Source organism: Diaporthe citri, assembly GCF_014595645.1.
Source record: "Diaporthe citri strain NFHF-8-4 chromosome Unknown scaffold_1, whole genome shotgun sequence".
Classification (NCBI taxonomy): domain Eukaryota; kingdom Fungi; phylum Ascomycota; class Sordariomycetes; order Diaporthales; family Diaporthaceae; genus Diaporthe; species Diaporthe citri.
The window spans coordinates 3,058,611-3,084,581 of record NW_025064846.1 but is presented as its reverse complement, the minus strand read 5'-3'; the positions used below and the strand labels follow the sequence as shown (position 1 = coordinate 3,084,581).

General features: G+C 55.4%; 9 protein-coding genes and 1 non-coding gene across 10 annotated transcripts; 4 read left to right on the top strand and 6 right to left on the bottom strand.

Moving 5' to 3' along the window:
- Window positions 1–617: 617 nt before the first annotated feature.
- Window positions 618–1,953, top strand: INS49_000823 (uncharacterized protein; the record flags this gene model as incomplete). Its single annotated transcript, XM_043161658.1, has 3 exons — window positions 618–691; window positions 755–1,082; window positions 1,150–1,953. 3 exons carry the CDS (start codon window positions 618–620, stop codon window positions 1,951–1,953), a joined length of 1,206 nt encoding a protein of 401 aa, XP_043030164.1.
- Window positions 1,954–2,297: 344 nt separating this feature from the next.
- INS49_000822 (uncharacterized protein) lies at window positions 2,298–4,015 on the bottom strand (the record flags this gene model as incomplete). Its single annotated transcript, XM_043161657.1, has 3 exons — window positions 2,298–3,548; window positions 3,783–3,850; window positions 3,910–4,015. The coding sequence occupies 3 exons, from the start codon at window positions 4,013–4,015 to the stop codon at window positions 2,298–2,300; spliced, it is 1,425 nt and encodes a 474-aa protein (XP_043030163.1).
- A 1,218-nt stretch (window positions 4,016–5,233) lies between these two features.
- Window positions 5,234–6,032, bottom strand: INS49_000821 (uncharacterized protein; the record flags this gene model as incomplete). The annotated part of the gene is made up of 3 exons (XM_043161656.1): window positions 5,234–5,582; window positions 5,654–5,784; window positions 5,868–6,032. 3 exons carry the CDS (start codon window positions 6,030–6,032, stop codon window positions 5,234–5,236), a joined length of 645 nt encoding a protein of 214 aa, XP_043030162.1.
- Window positions 6,033–8,109: 2,077 nt separating this feature from the next.
- On the bottom strand, window positions 8,110–9,063 carry INS49_000820 (uncharacterized protein; the record flags this gene model as incomplete). The annotated part of the gene is made up of 1 exon (XM_043161655.1): window positions 8,110–9,063. The coding sequence occupies one exon, from the start codon at window positions 9,061–9,063 to the stop codon at window positions 8,110–8,112; it is 954 nt and encodes a 317-aa protein (XP_043030161.1).
- Window positions 9,064–10,133: 1,070 nt separating this feature from the next.
- INS49_000819 (uncharacterized protein) lies at window positions 10,134–13,475 on the top strand (the record flags this gene model as incomplete). Its single annotated transcript, XM_043161654.1, has 4 exons — window positions 10,134–10,471; window positions 10,555–11,404; window positions 11,544–11,796; window positions 11,848–13,475. The coding sequence occupies 4 exons, from the start codon at window positions 10,134–10,136 to the stop codon at window positions 13,473–13,475; spliced, it is 3,069 nt and encodes a 1,022-aa protein (XP_043030160.1).
- Window positions 13,476–14,177: 702 nt separating this feature from the next.
- On the bottom strand, window positions 14,178–15,383 carry INS49_000818 (uncharacterized protein; the record flags this gene model as incomplete). The annotated part of the gene is made up of 2 exons (XM_043161653.1): window positions 14,178–15,130; window positions 15,197–15,383. 2 exons carry the CDS (start codon window positions 15,381–15,383, stop codon window positions 14,178–14,180), a joined length of 1,140 nt encoding a protein of 379 aa, XP_043030159.1.
- A 1,177-nt stretch (window positions 15,384–16,560) lies between these two features.
- Window positions 16,561–19,189, top strand: INS49_000817 (uncharacterized protein; the record flags this gene model as incomplete). Its single annotated transcript, XM_043161652.1, has 5 exons — window positions 16,561–18,049; window positions 18,099–18,176; window positions 18,230–18,402; window positions 18,456–19,087; window positions 19,147–19,189. The coding sequence occupies 5 exons, from the start codon at window positions 16,561–16,563 to the stop codon at window positions 19,187–19,189; spliced, it is 2,415 nt and encodes an 804-aa protein (XP_043030158.1).
- A 342-nt stretch (window positions 19,190–19,531) lies between these two features.
- INS49_000816 lies at window positions 19,532–19,603 on the bottom strand. The gene has a single exon. It is a non-coding gene; the product is annotated as a tRNA-Thr (tRNA).
- A 339-nt stretch (window positions 19,604–19,942) lies between these two features.
- INS49_000815 (uncharacterized protein) lies at window positions 19,943–21,695 on the bottom strand (the record flags this gene model as incomplete). The annotated part of the gene is made up of 3 exons (XM_043161651.1): window positions 19,943–20,785; window positions 20,876–21,379; window positions 21,441–21,695. The coding sequence occupies 3 exons, from the start codon at window positions 21,693–21,695 to the stop codon at window positions 19,943–19,945; spliced, it is 1,602 nt and encodes a 533-aa protein (XP_043030157.1).
- A 1,714-nt stretch (window positions 21,696–23,409) lies between these two features.
- On the top strand, window positions 23,410–25,877 carry INS49_000814 (uncharacterized protein; the record flags this gene model as incomplete). The annotated part of the gene is made up of 3 exons (XM_043161650.1): window positions 23,410–23,669; window positions 25,053–25,106; window positions 25,169–25,877. 3 exons carry the CDS (start codon window positions 23,410–23,412, stop codon window positions 25,875–25,877), a joined length of 1,023 nt encoding a protein of 340 aa, XP_043030156.1.
- Window positions 25,878–25,971: the final 94 nt, after the last annotated feature.

The window sequence follows — 25,971 nt, the reverse complement described above, 5'->3', positions numbered from 1 at the left end:
CCTGAACAATCCAAAACCAAACCCAGTGTGCACATACTAGGTAGACGAATATATGTAGTTATGAAGTTCCACAACGGCAGAACGCGGCTTTGGTGACGTGACCAAGGTTAAAACAATCACCAGTAGACTGTCTGTGATTAGGGCATACCTACCTCGTCCGCAGCCATCGTGTACGAGGCCCGGTGGCCTGTCTGCTTTCAGCAGTTGATCATGCACTTGCTCTCCTGAAGTCAGCATCCGCATCTCAAACTAAAACGGCCCGCAGTTGTCACCATGCACACCCTACCTTATCAAGTACAGTAGGCAGTGGAGGCAGATAGATCCGTGGGTCTGGTTTCGACGAGCCGGCCCGCGTGTGGAAACTGTTGCGGTCATCTCCGGGCTCGGAGCCGCAGGCGGACCCAGGAACACGGACAGCGGCCGGGCCGGCACAGCGGGCATTGCAAAAGCTTCAAGACCCGGCCTTCACACACACCCCTGCCTGTGACTCAGTGCATTGTTGACTCACTTGAATGTTCATAAATGCCGGTTCAATCTCACTGAGGCTGTCGTTGATTTAATTGTTCAGGCTGTCACTCACCAGCCTCACCAGAGGTTGAAAACTCGTTGACGTCAACATGTCTCCCTTCAACCTCGAGACGTGCGCCCGGCCAAACATCCTCAGACTGCAGCCCTACCGCTGCGCAAGAGAGTGAGTAGGCCCCCTTTCCAAAATGTGGATGGCCCAATTGAGGCTTACCACAGCCACCCACAGCGACTACAAGGATGACGGGCACAACATCCTGCTCGACGCCAACGAGAACGCCTACGGCCCGCCCATCTCGCAGCAGGCCTCGGCGGCCCTGCAGGACGGCAACGCGGCCAGGCTGGACCTCCTAGGCCTGCACCGCTACCCGGACCCGCACCAGCACGCCCTCAAGCAGCAGCTGTGCGAGCTGCGCGGCACCGGCGCCCACACGGCCCAGCGCCTCACCCCGGACAACCTCTTCGTCGGCGTCGGCTCCGACGAGGCCATCGACGCCCTGCTGCGCTGCTTCTGCGTGCCCGGCCGCGACCCTGGTCTGCCCGCCCACCTACGGCATGTACGCCGTCTCCGCCGACGTCAACGACGTGGGCCTGTTCCGTGTGCCCCTCCTCCCGGCCCCGGAGTTCCAGCTGGACGTGCCTGCCATCCTGGCCGCGCTTGACGACGCCGAAGCAAATCACGTCAAGCTGATCTACCTGTGCTCCCCCGGAAATCCGACCGGCTCGCTGCTGGCCAAGGAGGACGTCCGGCGCGTGCTGGAGCACCCCACCTGGAACGGCATCGTGGTGCTGGACGAGGCCTACGTCGACTTCGCGGGCAGCGAGAAGGGCGAGGCCTCGCTTGCCGAGTGGGTGAACGAGTGGCCCAACCTGGTCGTCATGCAGACGCTGTCCAAGGCCTTCGGCATGGCCGGCATCAGGCTGGGCGCCGCCTTCTGCGCGCCGCCCGTCGCGCGCATGCTCAACAGCCTCAAGGCGCCCTACAACGTCTCCTCGCCCACCAGCGCCCTGGCGTCGTACGCGCTGTCCGCCGAGGGGCTGGCCGCCATGCGCGAGAACAGGTCGAGGCTCGTCGCGCAGAGGGACAGGCTCATCGCCGAGCTGCCCAAGATCCCCGGCGTCGGGAGGCTGCGCGGCGGCACCGAGAGCAACTTCCTGCTGTACGAGATGGTGAACGCCAACGGCGAGCCGGACAACAAGACGGCACTCGCGGTCTACGAGGGCCTGGCCGAGACCAAGGGGGTCGTGGTGAGGTTCAGGGGCAAGGAGCACGGCTGCCTCGGGTGCCTGAGGATCACGGTTGGCACCGAGGTCGAGGTCACGCGGTTCTTGGAGTCCATCAGGAAGACTCTGGCTGAGGTGAGGGGGACGGAGACACCCAGCGACGAGGAGAGGAGAGAGAAGGAGGCAAGCGGCGTTGTTGCATAGACGAGTCACTCAGCTATACTTGTTTGCTCGGAAAGCGGATAGACACAACAAAATAGAGGCTTCACCCAAATCCAGGTCGCAACAGCTTTCCATTCGTATGATGAGTATTTCACACCGAATCTGACTGAGGCCATGTTTGAACTGAGTTTTCATTATTTCCTCATGTATGCATTAGTGGAATGTCATCCTCTGTAAACGCCTGCCACGCACCCAATATCCTCGACCGACCCTGAGTCTTCGAGTACTCATACATACGCCTGAGCAAAAAGAAGAACACCAAAAAAATCTCAGGTTATGATTCCCCGAGGTTGGCCGTCACTCGTCCAGAGCCACGCAGCAGTACCCTAAACCGTTGCGAAGACCACCGTACACAACATCAGACACAACGTTTCCCAGAACCCATGCCTGCCAGGGACCACCGCGACACCAGCCGACTTCGATCTCCTAGTATCCGTCGGCGTGATGGCAGCGGAAATAGACACAGACCCATCATCCGAGGCGGTCGGGCTTGTCGTCACGTCCGACTGCCTCACATCTTTGATCTCCCCCTTGCGCAGCGGCGCGGCAGCCTGCCGGGCCAGATGGCCCTGGACGGTCTCCAGCGCACACATTTGCTGCCCAAGCCCGACGTTCCCGTCGAAGCCACCTACGTACCACTTCTGCCCGCACGTCGCCGAGTCGTCGCCCCCCGAGCACGCGTTTGCCGCCGCCGTGGCGGTGGCGTTGAGGAGCTCCTTCACGTCGGCTTGGATGGATGGCACCATCAGGGTAGAAGCATACATGAACCGCGACAGGTAGCCCTTGAAAGACTTCATGTCCGTGTTGCAGCGCTCGACCTGCTCGCAGGCATGTTCGTACATGATGTTTGTCGAGTTCTCGTACGGGCTGAAGAAGCTCCTGCTCGCCTTGAACAGACCCTCGGCTCGCTGGGTCCACGTTGAGGCGGCATCTCCTTCAGTGGTGTTTGCCAGGACGGCAGCGCCGTACAAGTATATCCCAGCAGAGTAGCTGAATGACACGGGGTTCATGTCGGTGCAGTTTGTGTCGGAGTTCGCGCCGTCGTAAACGACATAGTTCTTATCGATCATCTGGATTGCTACCGACCACTCCCAGACCTTATTTGCCCAGTCGAGATACGTCTGGTTGCCCGTCGCCCGGTACAGACGCGCGCTGATCTGAAACAGGCCTCCGTTGCTGACCGAGTTCCGGTAGTTGAGGCCGTTGGGGTTCTCGGCGAATATCTGCCACAGCAAGCCACCGCCGCATGCAGACGTGTTCCAGCGGCCTGAAAGACTGTTCCAGGAATTCTCCGCAACCTGCAGCCAAGAAGGAACACTTGGGTCGTCGACTTGTGGAAAGTTGCGCTCGGCAGCAGTAAGCATATTGAATGTCCAAAATGCTTGGTCATCGTTGCCTTCTTGCCCTTGGTATTTAGGTATCATCAGGTCGTTTGTTGGACCAATGTTGGTGGAGAGAGCGGTAGAGAGGAGATCGTTGTAGCTACTGTCGGTCGTGTAATGAGAATAGTCCAGTAGAGCACCCATGAATGCACCACACTCCCACCAGTAATACGGGGTCGGCAGATCGATGAATTGCTAGGGAAAATGGTCAGTTATTTCAAAGACAAGCCTTGTAGTTTGTGTCTGCGGGTAGGCTGCTCGAGAACCAGAGCGGACATAGATGCGACATCTCAGCATGTTGCACCTCCAACGCAAGGGCCTGACGACCTGCATCGTGGCCTGGGAAATCGCTGAACCACATTGATCTTCAAAGCAAACAGTTGGGTCGTCTGCTAATTCAAGCTGCCGCTAACGGGAAAGATTCCTTACCGTCGCATTGCCGGGGTAGTACGACAGGGCGCCTTCTGCGATCGTCTTGGCCACGCCTTTGATGGATGCTGTGAGACGCTGTCAGCTCTGAGCCATGGAATAGCGCAAGGTGATTTGCGAGACTTACTGGCCTCGCCTAGGTTCAGGTTCGTAGGAGGCGTGAGGGTAATGGTGAGGACATTTTTGGTGAAGACGGCCAACAGGGTGGCGATGGTGGCGGAGAGGTGCGTCATGACGGTCGCACTGAGGTGATCGCTTGAGAAAGTCGCGAGCAAACGACTCGACTGGTTGCGATTGCAGTACCGAAAGTCATGGGATGGGGAGATCGGACAGGACAGAACGACGAGGTAAGGATGATCGAGTCTTGTGCAGAAACGAACGTCTGCCTTGATTGGAAACTTGAAGGAAGGACAATTGCTGGACTCGCACAATTGTTGTAAAGAACACAATCAACCCACGTGTTGAACGGTGAGACCCGCAGCCTGTCGCCGTGGACAAGGTATCTGCAGTGGAAGTGAATCAAACAATGACAGGAAACATTCAAACCGACGAGGCCATCTCCGTCCTGAGCTGGTAGAAAACAAACCTGGACTCGACCTTGATCTTGTATGCACCAGCCCCTTTCCCAAACAGGGACGATGTTCTAAGCGCAGAGACAGACTGCTTAAAAGATGCCTGCTGCCCAATTGGCGCACCAGACGAACGGGTCGAGCTCGGATGGAATACCAGAGGCATTTGGTACTTGGTGGCCCCTGTTCCTGGCTGTGTTTTGTTTCTTCTTCGGCATGCATGTCTTTGCCCCTGATCGCATATGCCAGATCGGCAGTGCGCGGTTGCTTGTCTGTGCAGGGTTCCCAGAGGCGATCCCCCAGATTTGGGAACCCAGCGCATAGGACAGTTGCTGCTGAGTCCCAAAAAAGCGCGTCCATCAGCCCCCATTGGCTGGACCCTGCTAGCTACGCCGTTGGCTTGAAACGGCCGCCGGTTAATTTGGGCCAACTGGCTGCGGCTCGACTTCTAAAATAGTGGTCGGTTACCGCCCATTCCAAAGGTGTCTGCCAGGAAGCAGTTCACATACGCCATGTTTATACGTGGAGACACTCGCGTCTCCCAACAATTGAGACTCGAGATGAAGTAACGAGCACGCGGCTCTAACCCTTGCGACATGGATGGATGCTCTTGACGCGAAGACCAAAGCGCCAGTACAATCCATTGGAGGCGATGTCAGGAATGGGACGGGGAATAGAATTTCATTCCAGCAAGACGCAGGTGTTCCATAAACACGGGTATAACTTCGCGTGACCCCTCCCATTGCCTTGCACGACTGCGAGGTGAAGGCCATCGCCGTCAATGATGCAAAACCCGAACGCCAGGGCAATATGCTACCTTATCCACCTCACCATCTCTTTCATGGATGCATGATCTGAAGAGTCGCTCGGCCAGGTAGACGTTCACAACATCAATGCAGCCGCCAGCACCGAGACTCCCAGCACCAGCGCGGATCTTAAATCTGACCTCCCCTTGGCCCAGGATGTGCTCGTCGGTGAAGGAAAGTACCACGCCGTATCCGAGGGGTCTATCCCCCCATCCGGACTATCAACGGTCGGCGATGCAGGTGCGGGCGCGGGCGTTGTCAAGACCAACGTACCCCATTGCACGTCAGATCCGGAATAGGTCACCGTACGGGTCGTTTCAGTTGGGCCTGTGATGTTGTTCTCCTTGAAATCCGAGCCGAAAGAGGAATACTCGGTACACGTCGCGGCGGTCGTGGATGCTAGCTGACATGATATCACGGCCGTACTGGAACGAGTCAGTCATTGCACTGGTGGATGACAAAGGGCAAAGGGTCCATAAGCCCCGAGACGACTAACAGCCGGCTTTCTATCGATCCAGAGTAGCGGAACGTGCTCGGTCCCTCGGCAAAGGTGAATGGCAGCGGCCCCGATATTTGGCAGTCATTCGTATCAGCACAGAACACGGTATATGTCGTCGCGGTGCTGTCCTGCGGTGGTATCAGCACAACTTGTGGGAGCTAATTTGATGGCCGGAGTCAATCTTCAGTTATCAAATTGTATGTTGACATACACTGGTGACAACGCTGCCGGCCAGGTCTTCCCAGTTCTGAGTTTCGTATCCGGGGACATAAACGGACACGGTGGACTGAGAGCTCGAGTCTTGGGCGGCGGCCGGCGATAAGCCCGGCGCCAAAGCGATCAGCAAGAGGGGCAGAGGTGGCCACAGGCTCCTCATGATTGGGAAGACAGGGCAGTCTCAGGAATGGGGCTAGGGGCTATCGGACCATTGGTGACGGTGGACGAGAGGTCGTGACCCTCCGGACCGAACCAGCTCGAAGCAGCCGCGCAGCACGGGTTTGAGTTGACAAGAGAGGACCCCGGGGATTGAAGAAGACGTGCAGAAAGAAAGAAGAATCAAGCTCTTTCCGTCCCATCCCCTCGGTCTTGGGATGGTTGGCAACACCGCGGTACTTGGAAGTCTTGGCTCTTGGCTGTCTGACCTTGCCAAGAGCCCATCGCTCCTCTGGCGCTCCTCTGAGGCCTTGGGGGACCCCATAAAATCCGACAGTAATGGTAGGGAATTGGTCCGCCAAAGGAGTCGCTGCGGACGAGGTGCCAAGCCTGGACAAGATCCATCAAGCAATGGGATAGCGTGCTGGTCAGTCGCCCCTCGGAGATTGGGCCTGTCGTCTCGGCGCAGCGACCCGGATGCTGCCCCCCTCCCACTTTGCCGCTCACCGAGCACAAGCTCGCCGTTGGCCAGCCTGAGCCCTCGCCCGCCCGTTGAACAAGCAGTCTCGTTTGAGTTCGACAATGGAGCCGCTGGAGATCTGGGATTTACGTGACCCTGCTCGCCCGCTGTGGGCCGGAGTCGATCAGCCGCCTGACAGGCACTGACAAGGCAGGAAGTTGTTGGTTTGAGGTTGTCCGTTGCACTCATTGGTGTGGAGCAGCTCGGTGCAATTTCAGCACAGCGTCAATGACATCCTGACCTCGAGTCAGATGCAATTGTTCAACTCACGAGCTGGTCAAGCCAGAGCCACACTGCAACAGTAAACGCGTTGACCATTGTTTACTGTATGTCCCAATTGCTTTTCTTTCCCGATTCACTAGCTGTGTAGGGAGAGTTCCAAGGCTGTCAGGGACATGCTGTTTGTTGTGCGACTTCCTGCGAAGCAGGTGCACAAGTGCCAGGGACCATCGTCTGCGCCCATCGCAGATGCCTCGCCTCACAAGGTGGACACGTCCAAGACATCTTCACCAGGGGCTTAGAGATGGGCCCAGATCCATCAACCGTCAGGCTTCGTCGGCAAGCTAACCGATATGATTTAAGGATTTAAGGGGTAACCATTGGCGAGCGCTCCGTTCAGGCCATTGAATAAAGAACCAGCCCAACGCCGCTCATCTGTCACTAAAAAGATACTGGTAGTCCTCTTCAGTCTCTCGATTTATCCGTGTTGTGAACTCGACAAGAATTGAAGCGCCAGCAGCCTTGCATAATTTGCAACATCCCGGAATAACCATGGCACAACGAACTCTCCTGCCCTTGCTGGCTGCATCTGCTGGCTCTGTATTTGCACAATCCACTTCTGCAAGCAGCTCAGAAAGCTCTTCAGTAGTTAATATCATCTTGCCCATGCTTGAGCCCCAGACCATACTGGGCTCAGTCGTGGGTGTAGACGCCACAGCGACGACGTTCTTTCTTACCTGCCCGACAGACGCAGTCTCTTTGCAGTGCGGTCTTGGGAAGGGGCTGGAGATTATAGAGGGGCCTGAAGTCTTGGAAGTTCATATGACACAAGCTAATGTTGTGTAAGTAGTCCCACGTTCCAAGACTATGCAGACGAGCGATGACCAGTATCGAGATAGCTGACATGATGTACCGGCAGAACCGCCGATATATCTTGCTCCATTGTGTCCAATACCGCCAGCTGCACTTCGTCGGTGGCATCAATTGACCTCACTATCGACAATACAGCCACGGATTACTCAATGGCCACGGAGACGGGCACTGGGACAATGGCCGATATTAGCGCCCAGACAATGCCAGTTACTATCACAGCAGGGATTGAGAAGTTGGTCGCAACAGCCACTGCGACTTCTACTTCTCAGCCGAGCAGCAGTGTGGCCACTGCTGGTGTACCTAGGATGACGCAAAACGCGGTTTTAGCAGGAGCCGCAGTGATGTTTGGAGGTGCAATGATACTTTAAGGGCTGCTTACTACGTCCAAGACCATATTTTAGACACAATAGAAAACCCAGTATGGCTTGCCGTTTTGAAGCTGACCGGATCATGCGTGATGGGGCGTTGTTCACGATGATCCTGATGACTGTCCTTGCGAGCCTTGGAGTGTACCCTTGGTCCCGCCTTCTTCGACCCAACATTCGAAGAACAGCGGCCCGGCCTCGACTGTACGGACAGGAATAGTTTTCGTACCAACGGCAACGGCAGCTTTCCGGGGCCGCGTCCGAGAGCCCAGCTGAAGATCTGGTTGGGACGGAATCCACGGTTGAGGGTGGCCGATCGGAGCTCGTGCTTCGTCTCGTAGCTCAACGGCAACGGTGAAGGTACAGCCTGGCGTCAAGGCTTCCATGGTCTCTCCAGCGTAGGCAAGGCGACGCACTGCACCACGCAATTGCTCGTCGACATCAGTCCAATTGACCACTCCAGCCTGGTCACCATCGGCGGCAGCCGTGTCTGGGGCCGCATCTTCCGGGTTGTCGTCGCCACTCCCAACCTCTTCTTCGGCGTCCTCCTCGTCGTCCTGTAAATGGTCGACTCCCCTCTCCTCCCCGCGGAAATTTCTCATTGCCTCTATCCCGCCTGGCCAAGCTGGAAATCGGGAGACATCAAACATCCATCGCTCGAGGACACTCCCTGGGGCCAGCTGCTGATCCGGTGAGTCCTTGGAAGGCGCTGGTTGTAGTGGGGCATGGATAACCACAGCCACTCGCTCGACGCTCCCCTTGGCAGCCTGGGCCATGACTGCATCTACGGCATCGTTGATCCAGGAGCATACTTTGGGATGGCGAGACTGGTGCACCGGGAGGTTGAACGCCTTGGCAGAGAGAAAAGTTTGCTTGGGGTATATGCTGCGGTAGTAGAGGATGGTATGAATGGAGACGGTGAGAAAGCTTGAAAACGAGTTGAACAGAGTGCGGGCCTCGGTGATAGGCACCTCGATTGTCTGAGGCGGCAGCGGGTCTTCCTCCCCGGCAAGGGCGTGCGGCAGGGGCCCGGGGACTGGAGGAGGTGGCATCGACATGGTTGAGCTTCCGAAGCAGACCGTTGATGGTTACTGCTTTTGGACCGTGTCAACCTTTGAAGAAATAAACCCAGGGTAAAAATTCTGTGAGCTGGCAAGGTGACCTGCAAGGCAGCTATGCCTAGGCGTGTCACTCCAGGATGCTTCCTATCCAGGACCGCATTAGTTGCGGCCTAGAGAAGCGTGAGACCCTGTCCTCTTGACTCGACTTCCATGTATTCCGGGGCTGATGCAGGTATTGACTCGATCATGATCTTCGAGATGGTTACTTGGAAAAATAAGAGAGAACCCTGGATCAACTGCCCAGCTGTTCGTTGCCTGCCTGGCCAGAGTCGAGAATGCGAGGGAGCCTTATATGTGATCGCTGCGAATTGCGTGTAGTTGAGATGGGAATGGCATTTGCCTATGTCAGGACAGGGGATAGATGCAGCCCCTTTGGGCTAGCTTGAGCTGGTAGTGTCTCCCCTCCCTATTTACGCGACTCTACCGCGTCACGTCCTCGAGCTTCGAAGGCATGGTGAGATGGTCGAGGGAGGGAGAGGCTGCAGCTCTGGCTGCAACTACTGGTTGGCTGGCCCGGTCAAGGTTTCTTCCATCCCACCTCGAAAAGCCACTCAGCCAGGGGAGGATCCGGCGCAAGAGGACTCGGAGTGAATTGCTTGCTTGCAGTAGAGGTAGTAGAGCTGGGCCCTTGGCCCAGAACGCGTCTGGTCGATCAATGCAACGCCCAAACCCAAATAAATACTTGCTTGCTTGAAACCCCACCATACACCCAAAAGCTCACCCAGGCGCCCAGAGCCCGCCCCGTCCCTCCTTTAAGCCCCCAATCCCCAAAACCTCCCACACCAGCAGCCCAGGCAGACTCGTCTAGCAAACTGCACCGCTCGAGTATCCTGGGTTAGTTCACCACGCCGTTCCAATTCACCCGGCCCTCTTGTCTGGCCCTCTCACCGCCCCAGTCCAAGCTCGCCAATATAATCAAGCAATCAATCAGTCAATCACCCAGGCCCCTGGACCCCGCAATCCACGAGCGAGTCTGAGCGACAGGCGGAACAAGGCAAGCAGCCAACATGGAGGACCAGCTGGCCCAGCTGCTCGCAAACACCCAGCTTCCCGCCGAAGAGCCTCGAAAACGCGCAGAACTCGACCTCAAACATGCCCAGACCAACCCGGCCTTCCCAGTCGTCCTCGCCAACATCGCCGCCCACAACTCCGTCGCCACAGAAATCCGCCAGGCCGCCCTCGCATACCTGCGCCGCTTCATAGAGCACAACTGGAGCGAAGAGGGCGACGATGGCGAGGGACCCCTGGTGCCCATCCCCGACTCCACAAAGGAGGAGCTGCGTCACAAGCTGTTGGAACTGGCTCTGAGTGAGGAGCCTGATCGCAAGGTCAAGGCTTCGGTCAGGTATGCCGTGCCCTCCCCCTTCCCAAGGCTCCCCACGCGAGTCCCAGCTCTGATCGCGGGACCATGTCAGTAACATCGCGCAGCTATGCCGTTGGGAAGATTGCGAACAATGATTTCCCCGAGAAATGGCCCTCCCTGCTCCCGTCCCTCCTCAATGTTATCGCCAATGGCAACGACATCCGCCTCTACGGCGCCCTGAAGGTCCTGAGCGACATCGTCGAGGAGAGCCTGACCGAGGACCAATTCTTCTCCATGGCCCGACCCATCATCGACAACGTCTTTAATGTCGCCGTCAACGACGGCCGGAAGCCTACCCTTCGCGCTCTCGCGGTACACGTCTTCCGCGGCTGTTTCGATCTCATGGACATGGTGAAGGATGACCACCCCAAGGAGGTTAAGGGCTTTGCCGAGGAATCTCTCAAGAACTGGCTGCCTTTCTTCTCCCAGGTGCTCCAGGTCCAACTGCCTGAGAGTTCCGAAGAGCCCACACAGCGGGAATACAGAAATGGCATTATCGCATTCAAGCTGCAGGTGGTTAAGACGCTGATGAAGGTCAAGAGTGTCTTCCCTACGCTTCTGCTGCCCCAGAGCACTGCATTCTTCCAGGCTGCCTGGCACGAGCTCTCGCTCCTTCAGGAATCTTACAAGTCGAACTATATAGACAATGGGAGCCAGGGGAGGCTGGAGGATTCCGATGGACTGCCCTACACCCTCGACTTCCTGATCCTGGAAGAATTGGACTTCCTCAATCAGTGCATGAGGGCCACACCAGTGCAGAAAGAACTCGAGGCCCAGCTCGGCGCGGGGCCAGCTCACGAAATCCCCTGGATACTGGACCTTATGAAGTTGCTGGTAGCTTACAGTCGGATCACTCATGAGGAAGAGGAATTGTGGGACATTGATGTTTCCCTTTATCTCGCCGAGGAGACTTCGGTACGTTTTTCCGCATCCTTCTATGTCTCCATTGATGGGGTTGAGAATGGGATCGGCATACCTGAGGGTCCCCGACATCCTTGCCCGTATCTCTTACGAGAACATGATCCCAATTGAAGCCCATGCTAACCTTGAGCAGGTAACTGCTAACTACACAGCCCGCACTGCTTGTGGAGACCTTCTAATAAAGGTGGGAGAATGGCTTCACCAACGGGCGCTGGAAGGCCTCTTTGCCTACACTAAGAGCCAGTTCTCTGGCGAGCATGATTGGCGCTCGCAGGAAGCTTGCCTGTATCTGTTCAACATGCTCATCAGTGATCTGCAAGATCGCTCAGAAGCCGTTCCTCCTGAAGTTGCCCAGGCCCACATGGAATTGATTGACTATTCCATCGGTAAGTTATCTGCCACCTTTCATACGGTGACATCCCACTGATCTCTCACAGGCCAAGATCAGCCCCTCCTTCGCGCTCGAGGGTTTCTGGTGGCCAGTACCCTGGCCCAGATATTCCCTCCGGTTGCTGGTATCGTGGACAAGACGATTGAGTCTGTCAGCCGAGACAGCTCGGAGCTTGTCCAAGTGGCTTGTGTCAAGGCTGTTGAGGGGTTCGTCAGCTCTAGCAACGTGCCTGCGGACCGACAAGTGCCAATGCTGGTGGCCATCAACGGCTTCCTTGACGGAAAGGATATGACTGATCTCATGGATGCCGATGACCTGCTGGTCACACTCGCCGAAGCACTCAGAGCAGTCATTGGCATCGACCCGAGGGTCACGATTGCGTCGGACATCAAGTCGATCGATTTGCTGTTCTTGATTGCCAAGCACGGTGCATCGAACTTTCAAGTTACGGTTTTGGTGTGCGAGGCATTCGAGGAGCTCGTGCAGAGTCTGTCAGACTCGGCATCTTACGCCGCTCTGTGCGCCAAAGTCCTGCCGACCATCACCGGGGCCTTCAACGTTGCGGATATGACCTCGGACGACCCACTTCTCACTCTGGCATGTGAGCTGCTGGTACCACTCGTACAGAACGGCTCCGAGCCCCTGCCAGCAGGCTTTGTAGCTGCGACTCTGCCCAAGGTGAAGAACATGCTGCAGCAGTCGCCCGAGGGCGAGGTCCTGCGGCCAGGCGCAGAAGCGATCAAGTACATGTTGATGCACGATCACCATCAGGTTCTCGGTTGGCACGACGAGAATGGTCAATCCGGACTAGAGACATGTCTCATCATAATTGACCGGCTGTTGGGCCCTGGAATCGAGGATAATGCGGCCTCCGAGGTTGGAGGCCTTGCCGCAGAACTTGTGGAGAAGGCAGGCCCAGAGCGTCTCGGTCCCTACCTTGAAAAGTTGTTGCAGGCCGTGGCGAACCGACTGGCAACTGCTGAGGCTGCTCCTTTCATCCAGTCTCTCATTATCGTTTTCGCACGTTTGTCACTAATGCAGGCGGGTGACGTTGTACAATTCCTCAGCAACATTGATATTGGTGGCCACAACGGCCTACAGGTGGTGCTCAGCAAGTGGCTGGAGAACTCGGTCAACTTCGCGGGCTATGACGAAATTCGGCAGAATGTCATCGCCCTATCGAAGCTATACTCGCTGTACGACGCACGCCTGGCTCAGACCATGGTCAAGGGCGATCTTATCATGCAGCCTAGCGACGGCAGGATAATGACGCGGTCCCGGGCTAAGCAGAACCCGGACCAGTACACCCTGATTCCCGCAACGCTCAAGATACTGAAAGTTCTGATCGAGGAACTCATCTCCGCGTCCGGTGTCCAGGGCGCGGCCAACGCCGCTGCTGCTGCGGCGGCTGAGTTTGCTGATGCAGACGAGGATGACGGTGACGAGGGCTGGGAGGACGAGTTCGACACCGTCGGCCTCGGAGCCAATGCGCAGACTCTCATGAACCTGGCCGAGGGCGCTAACAGCAGGATGCGGGATGATGAGACACAGCAGTACCTGTCGGAGTTCTTTGTGCGCGCTGCGAGGGAAAACATTGCTGACTTCCAAAACTGGTATGGCATGCTCACGGAGGATGAGAAGAGTAAGCTGAACGAGCTGGCAACAGCTCAATGAGGAGTTGATTCTCGAAGATGGAAGGATGTGATGGACACGTTATAGAAGCTCGAAGGTTGTGTCGAAGTTGTTTTTATTTACCCCCTCTCCCCAATCCTTGGTGGTTGTTGTTCCAAACGCCGGTTCGAGAGTATATCAACGCGCCAGTTCAATGAGGAATGTTGGAAAACAGGATGCTTGAGGGCGGGAAGATTATGAGTGTTCCACGCGGTGCTGTTCTGCTTTGATACCTCCTCTCTTCAACTTCATGCACACAAATTTTCGAAAGGTTGCGAGCACTGCCCCAAACCCCCTTATACACCTCGGTAAATAAATATGGTCCTAAAATCTTGGAAGGGACCGAGAAAAAACAAAGTAGATAGAACCGATTTGGTTGATCACCACACTCATCACACTCGTTTACTTGGTGATCTGTCACTGTGAAGAGAGCCCTAGCAGCAAATCGAGAAGGCGTCGGAGAATACAGACACAAATGGTAAAGTCGAAGCAACAGGTACAGAAAGGTGAAGAAAAGGCAGGGATACATATCAGCGGGCCCATTTTCAAAGACCTCTAGTCGTGACAATCTAGTGTAGACGGACTTATACATGGGAAGGCATCAGTATAATGTTCATTTGAAGAGCTGCACTGGTCCAATCTTGCTGGTGGCAGTTTCGGAATATCTACTTGAATGCGAACAGCCCCTCCCCGCTTCGAGGCCGCTCAAATAATATCTCCGCCAAAGGGGTTATTGCCACCCCCGAAACCTCCTCCACCACCGGGCCGACCGCCACCGAACCTTGGTCCTGGGCCGCCGGGTCCCAGAGGGTCCCACCTCGCGCCGGGCGGCGCCTGTGGGTCGTAGCCTGCCTGTCCACCTCCGCCTGGCCCTTGGAACAGCGGATCGTCGAACGTAGGGTGCATGCCGCCGCCCATGCCACCTGGCCTCGGCAGGCCTCCGCCGGGCACAAATGACCCTCTCAGGGGGTCGTGCGGTCCCAGTCCCGGAGGGTGAAGGTCGTCGTGCCCGATGTTGAACGGCGAGCGGCCGTCGCCGGGCATCCGCAGTGGCCCCCGCGGTGGCCTGTTGATCTCGAACTCGTCCTCGAAGTCGGGCGGGGCGAATTCACCCGCTGGCACCGGCCTGCGCGGTGGTGCCGCGAGGGGGTCATCGTAGGGGTATGGGCGCGCGGGCTCCGGCAGCTGGGGCGGAGGTGGGCGTGGGTTGCTGGGGCCTTCCCGGCCCTGCCGGTCCGCGTCTTGACGCGCTGCCCTGTCGTCGGGGTTCGTGTCCTCGTAGCCCTCCTTTTGCAGGCCAGGGATAAGCTTCTGGATGATGTTGATCTTGAGGAGGGCCGCCAGGTCGGCCATCCGCTCGGGGGAAATGAAGACGTTCTGCAGTTTTGATGGGAGGTCACTGCGGTCCTCGTTGCCGTCGGCGCCGATGGTAATGCGCAGCGGAAGCGCTGAGCCGGAAACATAGTCCCTTGGGGTGATCTCGAGTCGCGCGATGCGCTCGTCGCCCACCGCGAGCCCGCGGATCTCAGCCTTGCCTCCCATGCGGTCTACTTTGATGACGAATTGCATGGAAGACTGAGTATGTGCGTAGAGGAAGGAGTATGACGAGACGGAGGCATTCCATCTTGGTGGAAGACGGGGCGCCAGTGCCCGACACTCTGTTTCTGAGGGGCAAGTCAGTTCAAGCACGTTGGGACAGGTGCAAGGATGGAGGCGGTGGGTACCGTTCTTCTGGTCCTCGTTGAAGCCAAGCAGCCGGAAGCCGAGCTTGATCATGCAGGAATGTGTGAAGAGAGCAATGGCCTCTGCGGAACTGCTCATGTCTGATGTGGAGTCGTCCTTCTGGTGCGAGGGCAGGGCATCTGCCATGCCCTGCAGGACGTTCTGCGGGCTGAGCGGGTTGCTTGCCATGTCGATGGTTGGATGTGTTCCGGTCTGGAGTTGTTCACTGTGTTACTGTGGTGTGTTGTCTGTTGTCTGGTGCTGAAGAAATGGAGGGAGCTTGGAGGGACGTTGTGGCTAAGAAGGTTGGTTGTAAAGTTCAGGCCTGCGCCGTTGAGACGGATCGAGACTTATTTGGACTTGAGAGCTGCCCCAGCTGGTTGTAGTGGTGGCGTCAGAGGGGTCTGCCTAACCGTAGGGCTGAGGTCAAGGGGAGCATCGAAGGCCAAGATATGCGGGGAAGGCTAGGTACTGTAGCTTCCCCCAGGGGGCTTATCAAACCTCTCTTATCCTGGTGCTCTCATATCCTGATTAACAGTACCCAGGTAGTGTCCGGGCGGCTTGCAGCAAGGCGCAAGCAGCAGGCAAGGGACTGTAACGGGTACACGTGCATGTTGGGCACCCACTGCAGGGGCAAGTTTGCCTGATATGTGTGCTGCTTTGTGGTTCAGTCCATACAACTATCCAACCATGTGCGCTTATATATGGGGGATATCAATCATGTGGTACTGGTTATTTATGAGTACGTAGACGGGGAAACTGTCTACCTTGGTATTGATACGGTCTTAGAGGGGTATGATTGCGCACGTATAATATTTCTATATGGGACAGCCTTGGAAGGCACATGGCAGATCTGGCCTGCAGGGCATCGGACCTGACCATGCGTCCTATCCAATGCAGGTCGAATACTAGCTAGCAGCTTCAAGTCATGGACACCCAGTAGTCTGCAATATGCCTTCCCTTGACACTTCCCTACGTACAGTAGTGTACTGGACCAGATGGACAGGGAGCAGGCATACCTGAGCGGGCGGCAGCGGCAGGTGGGGTAGAACGGCTCGGATCATCTGGCCTGCCCGAGCTTATCGGCTCGCCTGCCTGCTCGCCTACTCGTTGGGTGCTCAGCGGCTGGCAATGACATGGATGACAACAGCCTCGATGCGAAACGTGCACAGCTGACACAGGATCACCACGACTTTCTGCGGGGCCCTCGATTCCCTGTTGCAGAAGCTTGTCAGGCACTCCAGAACCAAGGCCCAAGCTGTTGGCAACAGCGAGGGAAAGACAACCGATCAGACCCGACATTACCTGAATCCCTTCACCCCCGCCGACCCCCTTCGAGACACCACTGCTCAACAAAGCCTCGTGCATGTCTCCTCCCTTCAACTCAGACGCCCCCAGCTCCAGCAGCAGCTCCAGCAACCCACCTCCCCAGAATCATGAGTCGTATGCTGCCTCTGGCGAGGTGAAGAGCTCGATGGAGCCAAATCCCCCGGCTTCATCATCACATAATGACAACATGGCCCAGCCCAACTCTGCTGCATCCGCCCCCAATCCATCCGAGGACTTGATCTCCCTCGGCGAGCGTCCACAGCTTGCCCAAACTGCTCCCTCAGTGCCAGCGGGTGCGGATGCGCAAAAAGATGGGCAATCCGAGGATAAGAAGCCAGAGGACTTGCGACCAGAGGTGCCACCAAAGACGGATGATGGCATCGAGGGGTTGAATTCCTCGGTCGCAACTCTGAAGCCAGCGACAACCCCGACAACCACAATCGCCACTTCATACCTAAACGTCGAGACAAAGCCATACGTCGACCCCACGCCATCTACCCCAACCGAATCCCAGCCTCCTTCGAGGACGCCTTCCAATGCTGCCGACCGGCCTCGTTTGTCTCTCGACTCCTCACGAGGAGGGCGATCCGACGACGAGAAACGGCGGACAAGCGAAGATGACCGAGAGAACGATGCATCCGAGATCCAGACTATCATGGCCCAGTTTCGAGAGGGCGGTCCAGGCGAACAGGAGGTTATGAGTCCACGGCTGGAGATTGCATCCCCCTTCTCGACCGGGCCTGTTCAACACCCTCCTCGGCACTCTAGTCTGGAGCCGCTGAGCCCGAACATTGCCCAACAGTTGCAGGACATGCAAGGACTGCGACTCAACTCCACCTCACCAGCCAGCATGGCGTCGAAGGGGAAGGATCCGGATGATCAAGGCCCGCCTGTCCCCCCGAAGGACCCGTCCATTCATTCTGGCAGGACCGGTCAGCTCAAGGACGAACGGGAGAGCATCGGTGCGCCCATGTCTCCAACAGTGTCTTTGCACCGACCGCCCCCACCGGAGCCCGAACCCGAGTCGGCCCTTCCTTTTGACTTCCACAGGTTCCTTGAACAGCTCCGGAACAAGAAGGCGGACCCGGTTGCCAAATACCTGCGATCATTCCTGAATGAATTCGGGAAGCGGCAGTGGATGGTACATGAACAGGTCAAAATCATCAGCGACTTCCTGGCATTCATTGCAAACAAGATGGCTTTGTGTGAAGTCTGGAGGGACGTGTCCGATGCTGAATTTGACAACGCCCGGGAAGGCATGGAAAAGCTTGTCATGAATCGACTGTACGCTCAGACTTTCTCGCCAGCCATACCTCCACCTCAGCCGATACCAGGGGCCAAACCACGGCGGAAGGGGGCGGAGCGACCGCTGGGGCCTGGGCGTCGGGGCCAGCATCAAGAGGATGTCGAGCGCGACGAAGTTGTTGCCCAGAAGATCAAGATCTACGGTTGGGTGCGTGAAGAACATCTAGATATACCACCAGTCGGCGAAAGTGGGAAACGGTTCCTCAAGCTCGCACAGCAAGGTACGAGGATGTTCGCTCATCCCTCTGGGCTATGGCTGACCTTTGACAGAACTACTAAAGATAAAATCCTACCGAGCTCCGAGGGATAAAATCATATGCATTCTTAATTGCTGCAAGGTCATCTTTGGTACGTCAAGTATTTGATGCCCGGCGAACATGAGACGTGCTCATCAGGAACAGGCCTCCTCAAGCACTCCAAATCCGACTCGTCCGCGGACTCATTCATGCCGCTCCTCATATATGTCACGCTTCAAGCAAACCCAGAACACGTCGTGTCAAACGTCCAATATATCCTCAGATTCCGAAACCAAGAGAAGTTGGGAGGGGAAGCTGGCTATTACCTCTCATCGCTGGTATGAGGCGACCTCTGCTAAAGTCACATCATGGCTGCTAACATCATCTTCAGATGGGTGCTGTCCAGTTCATTGAGAACATGGATCGCACGACGCTTACGATTTCAGATGAAGAATTTGAGAAGAATGTCGAGGCTGCGGTCTCTGCCATCGCCGAGAAGCATCGGCTAGAATCACCACCTACTTCGGCCACCGCAGAGAAACCTCCGCAGTCCCTTGCCGGCATGGGCGAGTCCTCCTCGACCAGACCATCGATGGACAACGACGCCGTGACCCGCTCCTCGTATACACCGCGCCAATCAACTTCCAATGACGACAGCGGGGAGTACGATGAGAAAGCCGCTATTACCGGTCTCCTTCGAACAATCCAGAGGCCTCTGTCCACAATTGGCAGGATGTTTTCCGACAATGATGAGCCGATGGCTGGTTCCTCAAGCGCGTCGGGACGCAGTCCCGCACACACCCCTCTGCCAGATTCGAGGCCAAACACAGGCCCCAGAGTTCCGAGTCATCAGAGCCGCTACACCGCGGAGGAGGCTGCGGCGAGGCAGGCCAGCGCCGAGGCAGCGGAGGCCCACAGATTGCACAGGGCAGAGCACGCCAATGTCGTAGAAACGCTGGCTGGCATGTTTCCTGACCTGGATAGGGACATCATCAGTGATGTGGTCTACCAGAAGGAAGGACGGTATGTCAACCCCCATGCCACCTTACTATCACGAATTACTGACAGTATCAATGACATAGTGTCGGCCTGGCGGTGGATGCTTGTCTTGCATTGTCTGCATGAGCGTCTTGGATTAAAGTGGGGTTGAGAGATTGGAATCGGCTCGAAGAGATCGACAGGGGGGAGATGATACCAGCATCAGCATTAGCGACATTTGAAGACAGACAGGCCAGACCATCATGGTTCTTCTGAGGTCCAGCGAGGGCGGCGAGCACAGTTCTCGCCCCGTCATAATCATACATTCACCAACAATAACCGCGTCTTGGGACATATCTGTCCTTTGCTCAGATTACTCCTTGCCCATGAATTGTGAGAGTATGACAACCTTTACGCCATTCTGTCATTTCTCCAGGGCCTAGTAGATGCTACTCAGATAGTCTACGGCCTGAGCAAAAGCAAAAACAGTGCCTCCTGACGGAATCGAACCGTCGATCTTCGCATTACGAGTGCGACGCCTTACCGCTTGGCCAAGAAGGCAGTGAAAACAGGTCTTTTAGGAGACGTCATACCCATGGTAAACTCAAAGAACACCTGAATAGGCCATAGAGTGATTGTTCAAGATGTCGATCGCATCATGGATAACGGTTTTGGGATATTCTGTGGCTATCGTTGGATCGAACTTCTCAGTATGAGACAGCAGTGCGAACACAATGCGCAAAAAGTAGTTACAATGAAGTCTCAAGTTGACAGGTAAACTCACTGTCCGTGGCTTGCTTCGATTCAACGACGTATGTATTTTGTTCATGCAGGAGATGCACCATAGATTATATCTCTTGTGGTTATTTTATCATGGTTATATACTGGTATGGCGTGGTCCTAGAAAACGAGATCCAGATCCTGACATGCGAAATCGTACGTCGTTGGGTCCACGAACTTCACAGTTGAAGTCGTGTTATCGCCCAGCAGGATCAGCGTCTCTGAGCTGGCCTGATACTTGGGCCAACCCATCACAGACGTCAGGCCATCCGCCGGGTCAGCGGCAAAAGCAGCCCACGCCTTTTGCATCGTCCTAGTAAGTCTTGGCTCCTCGGTCGACGGTGCAATACCGCTGACGCCCTCTGTATTGCCGACAACCATGTTGACGTCTGACCCGTGGTAGGCTCCACTGTCGTAAGGTGCTTCAGGCTGGTAGAAAAGCCGCAGATTATCCCAGTCGGCCATGTACCGCGCGCGATAGCTCGAGATGTTCAGCTCCGCCCGCCCGCCCGCGTCCGCTGCGAGCGGGCAGGTGAACGTCTCCTGCTCAAAGAGTGTCCAGTTGCTCTCCGGGAGCACGGTACCCCTAGCCAATGCTGAGATCCTGTAGAAGCCGGACTCATGGTCGGTTTGCAACTGCAGGCTTGGGATCCGTGCCAATCTCCCAGAGGCAAGCCTTGACACATACTCGGACTTCGGAAACACGGTGCGGTTGTCTTCGGTGATCTGGAAGGCTGGCAGCGCGCGAGAGCCTGCGCCGGTCGTGGGGACACGGGCGGCTGCGGCGAGGATGGAGTCGATCGTGATATTGGGTGAGCGCATGCACTCGAGCGTCGACTCTGAAGCCCCACATCCGAGTGTCCTCGAAACGTTGTACCAGTTCGAGGCAGCTAGCTCGGCGCTGTTGCTGTCAAAGGAGAAGACGCTGCCAGAGTGGGAAATAAGCCCGGCAACTACTGGGTCCTAGTATGGATTCTAGTCAGTCTCAAGCAGACTCGAATATGGTGTATACGACTCTGTGGGGCTAGAGATGGTACAGCGACGACAACTTACATCCTGGAAGGCATAAGCCCAGTTACTCACTGCCCAAGCGCCCGATGACTGTCCGGCGATCGTGATGCGAGAAGCATCTCCGCCAAATGCGGCAATATTGTCGCGAACCCACGACACGGCCAAGCGCTGGTCCAAGAGGGCGAGGTTCTTGACGTCAAGCTCAGGCGCGCCAGGAAAGCCGAAGATGTTCATGCGAAAGTTGAATGTCACCACCACAACGTCTTGGGCATCTGCCATGAACTCGCCATGGTAGAATGGCGTATTGCTGGTCCCGGCTGAGAAACGCCCTCCGTAGATCCACACGAGCACAGGCTTCAGCTCGGCACCGGGAACCACGACATTTCTTGAGTTATTGGTTGGCTTTGACCACACGTTCAATGTCAGACAGTCCTCGCTTTGAGTGTTATTTAGCTGATTGACAAAGTTGGCATAGACCCGGGCGTATTGACCAGTCGCATTCGGATACGCAAAATACCGGGACTGGGCTTGGGGACAATCATAGCCCTGAGTTGAGGAACGTGTCAGATCTATGATGTATTCGAATTGTCTTACTACAGTGACTCACGTAATTGTTGGCGTCGAAGGAACCGGTCGACGAGAGCGGCTTAACAGGCGGTGCGAATCTCAGGTCGCCAACTGGAGCCTGAGCGTATGGTATGCCGAGCCACTCACACGCCGAATTCTGTTGCGTGCTGTTATGTCCAATGAAGACCTTGTCGTCTGCACGAGCCACACAGTTGGGATCCAGGGACGAATAGGCAACCGCTGCGCAAACTTGTAACGCAGCACAGCCAAGCCGCTTGACGGTGCAACACTTCATTGTGATACTTGGTGCTTGTGTACTCCTGAAAAATCAGGGATGAGCCCGCAGATGTTATCACTGCCGAATGAAGAGTTTGGTGATTTCACCTGAGGCCGAGGTGAGGAGTTGTGGTGCTATCAATCCCCTGCTAGCTGCTGGTGTCCGGCACGTCAGGGCCGGCATCCGGACTGCGGATTACTTCGAATCCACCTGTGAACGGCCGAGTCTTCCATGAATGGGAAATTAGGGTGCTAAACTGACCGAGGCTGTCCGGTTCTCATCAATTGATTACACATAATCAAGGTGCCACTTCTAATGCAGGGGCCCAGCCCAATTCAGCTTGCGCACGAAGCACGGCCGCATTTTCGTTCGTCGCGTTTTGAAGCCTATTTCCCTCATTCGTTTAGGTGAGCATCAGACGTACACATCGTTAATATCGACCTGAATCTCCAGATGCCATGGGTTCTTTCCAACAATTTCTTATATTCCTCTGTGTCTTGTACACTATCTAGCCAGCAGCCTTGACACTCTGGTTCCCTATAGATCCCATGGAGCCATAACTTTGGGCCATCTTTCTTTCTACACTGTCTTTGGTAGTCAGCCTACGGAATTACCCAGGCCCAGATAGTCGAATTTGATACAAGGGCAATGACCGTATGACGGTGAAAATTTAAAATTTCTTTCGAGTGAATCAGCGAATTGCGCTCCCAGACAACTGTCTGCCGTGTTCTTTTGGGAGGAAGGGGAGGAGAGGCGGATCATCAATATTATTAGCGTAGCCATAGGCACAATGGATTACATTATCTATTTCCTTCATTTCGGCATAGGACATGCCCTGTATACTCATCTTCACAGAAGTTGGAGATACAGTTATGCGTATAATATACGATACTCAAGATGATTTCTGTTGAAGCCGAGGGCTATTGTGCGCACGGCACCTGTCAGTGGAATGAAGCAAGCTCCGAGTACATGCTGTACCGTGTAAAAGAAAGGGAGACGTTACATCCGCTTCCGGGTGCATCAGAAGGTAGAGGTCACACCCGGTTCCATGGTGTGATTGTAGACAAACCGGAGTAGCAAGATTTGGCAACAACGCTGTCTCTAAGTCCGATATGCAACATGATGTTGGTGGTGCAGGCTGCTTGAACGCGAGGGGCGAGGCTCTGTTTGGAATACGAAGGGCACGCTCGGCGCAGCGACGCAGAGCAATACGAAAGCGTCGTCACACTATGTGTTGCTGCTTTCATGTGTGATCTTGGTGACGGCTGCCAAATTGTATAAATACGTCCTTCCCAAGTGATGGGAGACACCATTGCAAGTTCCTGTACGCCTGAACGATTCTCGACAAGTCTCCCCATCATCTGTTAATGTGACAGACCTCGGTCAATCTTTGAAGATGAATTTCTTACTCCTTTCTCTTGTGGCTTTTCTAGCGGTTGTGTCCGCAACCCCTATCGAACAGCGAGCCATAGCCCAAGAATTCAACGTGTCCGAATTCACCGCTGGCTGCATTCCTCATGGCACTCTTTGCACGTACGAGCTATTCTGTTCTCCTTATCGTCCTTTTTCGAGTACATAGAGTCACAAAAAGACTTTATGGACATGAAAACCTGTTGCCAAAAGAGCAAGGCTTCGCATCAATAGGGACGATGGCCACGAGGATGGAAGTCTTTAGGCCTCCCGCTAACAAAACTCGCGCCTCAGCTTCAGTTTCAACGTCGCCACCAACCAAATGCCTGATCAAATGAACTGCAATACTTCAGTCGATACCGCCTACACTCTTCCTGATGTTCCGTTCACCCCCTGCGTGGACCTGTCCATCTCCTGGTCCTTCAGTGCCATAGAATCTGGGGACAACTACACCCTCATCCTGGTTGATGCTCAGCAGGGCCTGGCTGCTGCAAAGGTCTGGGATAAGGCCGATTTCCCGGTGCTCGACGCTGGTTCAACGGTCTACCAGCAATACATGGGCGCTCCCAGATTTGTTGTTCAGTAAGAGTACTACTTTGGTAGAGTTAAGATGCTCTCTTTTGTTTTGTGAGGAGTCAGGTCTCTGGCTGCGTAGACGGAAGGGTGTGTCTTGCAATACTGACATCATTGTATGGCTGAAACGAAGAGCCAGCAGTTTATGAAATGGCTGGGAAACCTTCGTAGAAAAAGTTCGTATGTATCTGATAATCCTAAGCTTATGTACCAGCGAGGTGGTCCATTTGTTGATGTAGCTCCGTCGTGGAGATATTTTAGGGCGAATCACTTCGGTCCCAAGTGCCCAACAACAAAGTCGGTTGTTCAAATAATCCTGATAGGGTGGAAGGGACAACGCTAGAAATTTGCAACCCTCTATGGTTAGCACCCTTTTCATGTTGTTAGCCTCGAAGCTCGCCAATCCATTATGTACCCCAGATCAGTACATTATTGATGACTCGTGGGGTCAAGGTGGTCACCGAGCATCCGCTTTTGCAGTGACAAACGGCCTCTCGATGTATTGAGTCACTGAATTGCGGCAAGCACGTTATAAAAGGCACACAAACATCGGCACCCTCATTTCATTGTCGTTTCCACTTTTCAGATCACGAAGAGTCCAAATTATCTCAGTCTGCCCGCTGCTCCTTCACAAAAAACCGTCAGCTGGAGATATGACATACAACGCTGGACAAGGACCGTACCGAGGTGTTATCTATCATTCGCCATCTCGGGCCTCATCGCGCTCAAGAACTCGTACACATTTTCCTCCATACATTGCCCCAAGACGTGCAATTTCTCCTTCCGGAATCTTCCCTCTAGGTAATACTCACGCTTCTCGGAATCTGTGTCTTCACGTTAATTCGGATACACCAGCACTGTCTGCCAGGACTAGGTCTTCTCAAAATCCACCCGGAAGTCCTTCAACCCAGACCGTGCCTTTCGAAGTCTCTGTCAGGTACGAAGCATAAAAACCAAAAACATGGAGCCCGAATGGCAGAGTCCCGAAATAAGCCCAGCGATAGCTGATTTCCTCACTGATGCTGAATTGTACGATCATGAAACTTGAATCCACGAATTTGGCTGACAGGAATTTCTCTTTAGGGCTTTGGCACTTCAAGAGGAAGAAATAGCCCGGCTTAGCAACTTAAGTTTGCAGCAATCGAGGCCAGCTACGCCATTCACACGTGGAGCGGACGTATATGGTGACCCAGAAGAAGAAGAAGAGACAACCAAAGAATGCCAGATATGCTGCGAAGAGAAGCATACGAACTTGTACCCGCAAACCACGGCGGCAAGTGATTGCAGATGCCTATCAGACGTGTGTCTAGTCTGCATACAGCAGCACATAAAGTCACAGACGGAATCGAAGGAATCGAAAGAAGGGTCTCTTACGTGCCCAATTTGCAACAGATCGCTCACACCACAGGAGATCGAGGAGTACGCTGATGGCGATACCTTGAAGACGTAAGCAAACACCCCAGCCCGTCAACGTAGTTTAACATTGATCGGTAATACTCATCTGCCAGACATCTTTCTCACATGATCGACCAAACAGTAAGAGACATGCCGAACTTCACCCGCTGCCCCAACCCAGACTGCAACTCGGGCCAGGTCCACGAAGGAGGCGAGTCCCACCCGTTCGTGACATGCGCAGCCTGCAACACGCAGTATTGCTTCCGGCACGGGGTCCCCACGCAACCCCAGCAGCAGTCGCCGCCCTCCCAGCACGACAACATGTCCTGCGACGAATACGACCGGTACCTCGCCGACCCGCTTCGCTTCCGGAGCGAGCACCAGCGGCAGCAGGAGCGCGCCGCGGTGGAGCGCAGGGAGCTCGAGGCCGTGGCCCGCGCGCGCGCAAGGATGGACAGGATCCTGGAGCAGCGACGCGCAGCCGCTGCCGCCGCCGCTGAAGATAGCAGGAGGAGTAAGGAGGCGGAGGATGCGGCGAGGGGTGAGCGGGAGCGCAGGACGAGGGAGGACGCGGAGAATGCGGAGAGGGATGAGCGGGAGCGCAAGGAGCGCAAGGAGCGCGAGGAGCGCGAGGAACGCGCGAGGCTGGAAGAGAGGCGGTACGAAGAGGAGCGCGCCAGAGCGGAGGCGGATAGGCTGGCCAGGGCTGCTGAGATTATGAGGAGGAAGGCAGAAGATGAGCAAAGTGAGTGGTTGATTGGGATCTCGACTAAGGGTTGCCCTCGGTGCGCGAAGAGAATCGAGAAGAACGAAGGATGGTGAGTTTTTGGATTTCCCTCTGGCTGTCCCGACCTTTCTTCTTTCACGTGGGATGGTTTTGCTAACTTGGCCATGAAATTATAGTATGCATATGACG